Source organism: Xenopus tropicalis, chromosome 4, assembly GCF_000004195.4.
Source record: "Xenopus tropicalis strain Nigerian chromosome 4, UCB_Xtro_10.0, whole genome shotgun sequence".
NCBI classification, from domain to species: domain Eukaryota; kingdom Metazoa; phylum Chordata; class Amphibia; order Anura; family Pipidae; genus Xenopus; species Xenopus tropicalis.
The window spans coordinates 109,055,970-109,063,892 of record NC_030680.2 but is presented as its reverse complement, the minus strand read 5'-3'; the positions used below and the strand labels follow the sequence as shown (position 1 = coordinate 109,063,892).

At 42.9% G+C, this 7,923-nt stretch overlaps 1 protein-coding gene across 1 annotated transcript; it reads right to left on the bottom strand.

Annotated features, from left to right (window-relative positions):
• Positions 1-1,066: 1,066 nt before the first annotated feature.
• s1pr1 (sphingosine-1-phosphate receptor 1) lies at positions 1,067-7,106 on the bottom strand (the record flags this gene model as incomplete). Its single annotated transcript, NM_001079425.1, is given in 3 exon segments — positions 1,067-2,163; positions 2,164-5,438; positions 6,957-7,106. A coding segment is annotated over 1 exon segment (1,125 nt).
• Positions 7,107-7,923: the final 817 nt, after the last annotated feature.

The following is a 7,923-nucleotide window of genomic DNA, read 5'->3' as shown; positions in this document are numbered from 1 at the left end:
ACAATTTGTCTACACCCAGTGATTTTACCTTATCTTCTCCTTTAAAAGAGTAATGTGTCTATCCAAACTGTTGAAATGCAAATAAGATCTAAGACAGCCTGTAAGTAGGGGCGCCTCAGGCAGCAGCCCCCCACAGGTTACCAGGCAGCCTAAAGCCTCTCCTGGCAACTTTATGAGCTGAATTTCTGGTTATTAAACTTGAAAATCATCTGTTCTAGTGCAGAAAGCACAATCACACTCTCTTGCACTAGCCATGCAGCCCCCAATGGACCCCTCCAATGTAGTAAAGGTAAGCACACATGAATGAGTGGGGTGACGGCACTGCTTAAGCTGCCTCAGGGCAGAAATAGTGTAAAATTGGCCCTGCCTGTGGGTGACACCAGTTTTAAAACCAGAATACCAGGCACATACAAAGTCATCATAATGCATGTTCCTGGATTTATGCCGAAGACTGTACCGTTTACCGTAAGTGTTGGGGAGCAACACAAGCATGGAAAAAGTTCCTGGGGCACAAAATAAGAGCTATAATTGGCTATTTGGTAGCCCCTATGTGGAAGGCTCTGTTTGGCTTTACACTGGGTTTTATGCAACCAAAACTTGCCTCCCAGCCAGGAATTCAAAAATAGGCACCTGCTTTGAGGCCCCTGGAACAACATCCAAGGGGTTGGGGAGTAACATGTTGCTCACAAGTCACTGGTTGGGGATCCCTGCTCTAAACCAACTGCTACATACCTATCTGTGTCCAGTATTAAAAAGATTCAGCGCAACCCCTTGCTTGGGATAACTAAACACAGAAGTTTGATACTACTTCATCTATGGAATATGGAGGGTCACTGAGTACATTCAGTGTAAGATTGTGAGCGGCAATGCGATTTTCTCCTGGGATTTACCGTCTACTTCTTCTGGCGCAGCTGGAATTTCCTGGATCCTTACGATATCCTGATTCCCTCATTCCAACCCTGAGAGGAAGCTGCAGTTTTGTGGAGCATTTCTCCATAAACAGAAGAAAAAAATCTCCCAGAAGAGCGTTCCCTACCAGCCCGGGACACACAAACACACAGACTTATACAAAAAAATTGGTTTTATTAAAAGTTTAAAATACTGCTCTGTGCAAATTCAACAAAGAGAAGTCAGAGACATTTAAATACTACTAATGACAAAAAAAACACATACAACTGTTTAATTGCACTGATACAAGTTCTATAAAAGGCATCAAACAAGACACTTGTGTTTCGGACATGGCCCGTTTGATACCAGATGTCAACACAGATGGGTTTGCGTTTAGAACAACACAGATTTGTAACCTCAGAGAATTTCTCTGCTTGTAAGTAATACTACTACCCATTACATTCACATACAGCTTCATGTTGCAGTCATTTCATTATACACTTTCATGACAGATGCAGAGCACAGAACCGAGCTGGATCTCTGCAATTGGCCAATGGATAAAGGAAATTAGTTGGTAACTATGAATACATGCCAAGTGGTAGTGCCATGAATGGCATATAGATATTTGTGCTGGGCTGCAGAATATGATCACGCAGAGGGAGAATGTATTGTGGACATTTCAGCTGTTGCAGAACTACAGTCCCCAACATATTTGCAATTTAGTGAACAAAGGGAATTCTAGCTCTGCAGTCACTGGAATGCCACAGTTTTCCTAACCTTTGTGTACTGTATAAATAGTAACTACAGAGCTTTCTCAGATATAGTGAAAACTATACATACACAAATTGAAAAATATTCCTTTAAAGGTCAAGTTGTATACAGTGGCACTTTAATGATTTACATTCTGTTTCTTACAAAGTACATGACACAGAACAATGTATTAATATATCCTCAATGTCTAACATTGTATCAATGTATCCCCAGTTTCTAATGTATCAGTGTATCCCCAATATCTAATGTTGTATCAATATATCCTCAGTCTTTAATGTTGTATCAGTGTATTCCCAATCTCTAATGTTGTATCAGTGTATCCCCAATCTCTAATGTTGTATCAGTGTATCCCCAATCTCTAATATTGTATCAGTGTATCCCCAATCTCTAATGTTGGATCAGTGTATTCCCAATCTCTAATGTTGTATCAGTGTATCCCCAATCTCTAATATTGTATCAATGTATCCCTAGTCTTTAATGTTGTATCAGTGTATCCCCAGTCTTTAATGTTGTATCAGTGTATCCCCAATCTCTAATGTTGTATCAGTGTATCCCCAATCTCTAATGTTGTATCAGTGTATTCCCAATCTCTAATGTTGTATCAGTGTATCCCCAATCTCTAATGTTGTATCAATGTATCCCCAGTCTTTAATGTTGTATCAATGTATCCCCAATCTTTAATGTTGTATCAATGTATCCCCAATGTCTAACACTGTATCCATGTATCCCCAATATCTAATGCTGTATCAATGTATTCCCAGTATCTATCATTGTATCTGTGTATGCCCAGTCTCTAGCAATCCCTTTCTTACTGTGCCAGAACTGATGTTCTAGGTAACTGAAACTAACCATTGAAAATCCAGGACAGCAAAGCCAGTAAATAAATAAGTGCCAAGACAAGACAAGTGCATGTTAAGGAATGACTGACAGTAGGTGCTAGCTATTGGGCAGTGAGTGATAAACACTTTGTAACTTTGCAACAAATAAATTTCATTTTCAACACTTTGAAAGAACTGCATTATTTTATCAGTTTAAAAGTAAATAAACTCTTCCAGTTCCAGAGACTGCTTCCTAAACTCAGATATGGATTTAGGTTTCAGGCATGGCTGCAAGTCTGATCCAATCTCCGCCAGACTGTCTGGAACCACAACTAGCAAGATTAGAATCTCCTATGGCCCATTGGAAAAGCTGACGTCTAGGGCCCTGCGCCTCAGTTAAATGTAGACAGCGCCAAATATTATAGGTGCTATACATGCCTATGCCTGAAATAAGAAAGATAGGTGGGGATTGCTTAGGCTGAGGTCCACTTTAGTGTTCTAGCAGGCCAGTCTGGCCCTAAGCAGGACTGCACCTCCACTTAAATTAAGCAGAAAACCTTGCACCATGATATTATCTATATATATATTGGTCTGAGCACATAGGGTCCAGCATGCCTCATAGAATTGAGTTTAAGGCCTTGTGCAGATCAGTATTTTATATATACAAAATCTAACAGCTGGCTGTGGCACTACCGATTTAGATGGAAGTTACAAGTAACTTCTAAATGGGCAGTTGGGTCCATTTCCACCTGCACTGTTGAACTAAACGTGCAGCAATCGACCCAAAGGCATGAGTGGAAATAGGTTGCCTTGTAAGCAGGAATTCCAACGGAACTTGCAAACAAAATACAGACTTGCGCAAGTATTAAATCTTGGCAGATTCACAGTGGCACGGAAAATGCACAAACCCTAATCATTTGGGCAATGTAGCTTTCATAACAGATCTATAGGATGCATTTTCCATTAAAGGCTAATAAAAGAGCAAAACATATTTCAGGGTAAAAACATATGGACTTGTTTGTTGAAGGGATGCTGGGGGCTACAGTTAAACTACAGCTGGTGCTCCTCAGGTACACATGACAGTGTAGCTCAAACCTTTGCCTATCTTGGTGTCTCTAATACTTTGCGTTAGCTGCTCATTCATAATTCTTGTTAGCCACTGGCTTTATACGCAGGCTTGCCAAGAAGCACCTTTAATAAGCATGAAATACTCCTAAAGCAGGACTGCAAGGACTTCCTCACGCCCTGCATGCTGTATGTTTTATGCACGCCCATTATTAAATGAAGGATGATTGTAGGTAACCCTACATACACACAGTGCTATGTAAATAACATCTCAATTTCAATTCACATACAAAAAGTCAATATACTGAGTTCTAATTGACTGGTAAGTGATGTTAATCATACCATATATTAAATACACCTCATGGCATCAATTTAAAGGATCAGGTTTCGACTCCTCTCCTTGGTCGAAATGTAAAACAGTACTAAGTATATCCTCCTTTGCTTGCCTCCCCCAACCTGCACATTATCTGTTCCGCAACACTGAATGATCACTTTTGGGGGGGTTCTAGGATGAAGGCCTGCGCACTTCAGTTTGCCTTATATTCTGTCCAAGTGCTTTGCATCTCCGCTCAGAACTAATGCTATGTTGTTGGGGTTATCCTTGGCATCATCCCAATGAAAAGGAGATGTGTTTATAGTGCTCTTGCACAACTGCAACAGAAAGTATCCCACCTCAAGTGCCACCGCTCTCTACGATGACGATGTCACATTCCCAGAGGACATTAGTGTCACAGGATATTCACCCTCATCTTTCTGTGGGTGCGAGGAATTGTCTGATTTACTCCTACTGAACTCCATTCCTGTAATGATTGGCCTTTTGACTTTTGAGCTGGAACCAAAGATGGAGCAATGAGAGCAACAGGCCATTTTAAGAAAGGCTCTCCTCATTTCCCTGTTTGTTAGCGTGTAAATGATAGGATTCGTGGCAGAGTTAAGAACAGCAAGGGATAAAAAATATTCAGCTTTAAATAGGACAGGGCATGTCTTGACTTTACAACCAAAATCTAATAGGAGGAAGATGAAGAGAGGGGACCAGCAGAGGATGAAGACACTAAGGACAATAATGACTGTTTTGAGCAATGCCATGGACTTCTCTGAGCTTCTGCTTGGCCTTGCAAGGTTTCTTTTAAAGGTCAGGCTCCTGCTGCGAGTCCTTACCAAGAAGTAAATCCGTGCATACAGAATAACAATAGCCATCAGCAGGGCACAGAAGATAGTGGTGCAAAATAGAATATAATGTTTGTGGTATAAAGGCAGAACTGTTGAACATGCAGATATCTGTTTAATACAGTTCCAGCCCATGATGGGGAGGCCTCCAAGAAAAAGAGACAGGATCCAACATCCACTGATTAAGAGAAATGACCTAGAGCTTTTGCTACCATTGTGCAACTTCATTTTAAGCATGGTGATATACCGTTCAATGGCAATAGCCACAAGGCTGAAGACAGACGCTGAAAGGGCAACAAACATACTCCCTTCCCTTATCAGCCATTCCACTGGCGTCAGTTTGTAAGTGTGTGGCCCAGACAGCAGGATGTTGGCTGTGTAGGCAGTTCCGGCCAACAAATCCGAGAGTGCCAAGTTCCCTATAAAATAGTACATGGGTCGGTGAAATTTCTTGGTTCTCCAGATGGTAAGAAGCACAAGGATGTTTTCCAACACAATGAAGCAGCAAATGATAATGAAGATAATAGATGTTGGCTTGATATCAGTACTTAGGTTGCCTTTGTACTTTCCAGTGTAGTTGTAATGTTCAATAATGATTTCATGATCGTAATACTCATTCCTTCTCTGGGTAGCGCTGGTGGGTGTCATGGCTGCTGTTGTTCTCCCAGAAGGGCACTAGATGGCAGCCTTGGAGTTGCGATATGCCAAGCAAACCACTCTAAATTGGTCCTAAAAGAAGAAAACATAATTAATTATGTGTTTTTTAACTATTTTTTTTAATCCAGCATTAATTCCTTCTCCAAAGGGTCCTTTAGAATATTCATCAACCAGCTGGTACCCAATACAATATGCAAGTTCCCATCTTTCATAACATAAATATTATATCTTGGGTTCGCAAGAATTAAGTCATATCAGTCAGTGCCCCTATAGCCCAAAGTGGCGCATTGCTCGCTCAAATAAATATATTATTTTAGCAAAGGACTGTAGAACTTGCAGTACCCCAGAATCTACTGAGCCCTTTAGCTTATATAGTACAGAAATATACTCTAAGGTCCTGTGTTGGCCAGGAAGCCTGCGTATGGGGCAAGAGAGCTCTTTTGCAAGGAATTCAGCATTGTAGCAACACTGAAAAAAAAGAATCTTAACTGGAAGAAAGGAAGAAAGACTGCCACAATTACAGCACAGGAAGAAATTAAATCTCAATAATGTCCCCGTTTCCTCTCTCACGCTATTCTGCGTGACCAAATTTCTGCAGCCTTTTAGGAAAGACCTATATCTACTGTACAGCTGAGCCCTGTATTACAGCACTGACTCCAAGTGGGTTATTGTTCTCAGTAATATTGGGCTTTTCTTCAGTGTTACTGGTCATCTACATCAGGGGTTCCCAAACAGCATTTAAATGTAAAAAAAAAAAAGTTAGGGAGCAACACAAGCATGAAAAAAGTTCCTAGGGGGTGACCAATAAGGGCTGTGATTAGCTATTTGGTAGCCCAATGTGGACTGGCAGACTATGGAAGGTTCTGTTTGGCAAGCCAGAAATTCTAAAATGGGCACTTGCTTTGCAACATGTTGCTCAGGAGCAACTGTTTGGGGATCACTGATCTACATCATATGCAGTTTGATCCTGCTGTTTGTCACCCTGTAGGGTAATGCTGACCCAACTGCTCTGGAAGGATTGATCCATTCTGGGCCAAGTATATACATATTCGAATTGGGCAGATACTATTTCTGAGTAACTGTTTAATAGTTAGATGATTTTCTCTTAATCCTCCATCTGTCTATCCAGGGTCTAGAATTGTCTGTCTCTCTTAATATAAGACATTTTTCCTGCAGTTAGGGGAGCTTCCATGAATTAGTACTAATACCCTCCTGGGGTGGTGAGCGAAGTTACCTATGGGTGCACCCTTCCAATGTGAAGCCTGGCAGAGATGGAGTAGGACTGTGTGTGAGTGCCTCAGACAATGCCGCTTGGATGAAAAGTTTGCGACCCACCACAAAGATCGCAGAAATGTATTAGGAACACAGCTGAACAATACAATCAGTCAGAGAAATGGGAGCAGGCAGTCTAGCAAAATAGGATTGGTCCGATATACTGGAAAAGAAATGAGGCTGCTAAATGCACCCTGCCATCTGTATCTTGCTGACCGCCCCAGTGAGATAAAATATATAATATCAAGTGGCTGCTTCTCTGTTTCATCCAGTTTACCTGCCGGCGGGGTCTGCCAGTAGCCAGATGCTGTGCGTTACCTTGGGATGCAGAAGAGTCAGGCTTTGCTCAGATAAAGTCGCAGGTTGCTGGTAACATCAGTCTCTTGCGATCACCCATAGAGGCTGCGCTTTGCCACACGCTGAGCCCTTTCATCCCAAGCTGCTTGCACCATATTCGCACCGGGGAAGGACAGACAGACGCTCCCAGCACTTTCTCATCGCACTCGCTGCTCTCAGTCCGACAGGAGGAATAAGATGAGCGATCTAAGCGCTGCTTGTCATGGGCTGGGGCAGCTCGGAGAACTTGCATTTAGGCACAACCTCGAAATCTCTGCACACTCCCCTCCCTCCTCCTCCTCCTCCTCCCAAGCCCGCTGTGAGGCTGCCTCAGGGGTCTCTCTCCCACACAGTGACAGTGAGGGGATCTCTGTGTGACTCCCTGTAACCCACATAACTGACTCTCTGCAACACAGTGACAGTGAGGGGATCTCTGTGTGACTCCCTGTAACCCACAGAACTGACTCTCTGCAACACAGTGACAGTGAGGGGATCTCTGTGTGACTCCCTCTAACCCACAGAACTGACTCTCTGCAACACAGTGACAGTGAGGGGATCTCTGTGTGACTCCCTCTAACCCACAGAACTGACTCTCTGCAACACAGTGACAGTGAGGGGATCTCTGTGTGACTCCCTCTAACCCACAGAACTGACTCTCTGCAACACAGTGACAGTGAGGGGATCTCTGTGTGACTCCCTCTAACCCACAGAACTGACTCTCTGCAACACAGTGACAGTGAGGGGATCTCTGTGTGACTCCCTCTAACCCACAGAACTGACTCTCTGCAACACAGTGACAGTGAGGGGATCTCTGTGTGACTCCCTGTAACCCACAGAACTGACTCTCTGCAACACAGTGACAGTGAGGGGATCTCTGTGTGACTCCCTCTAACCCACAGAACTGACTCTCTGCAACACAGTGACAGTGAGGGGATCTCTGTGTGACTCC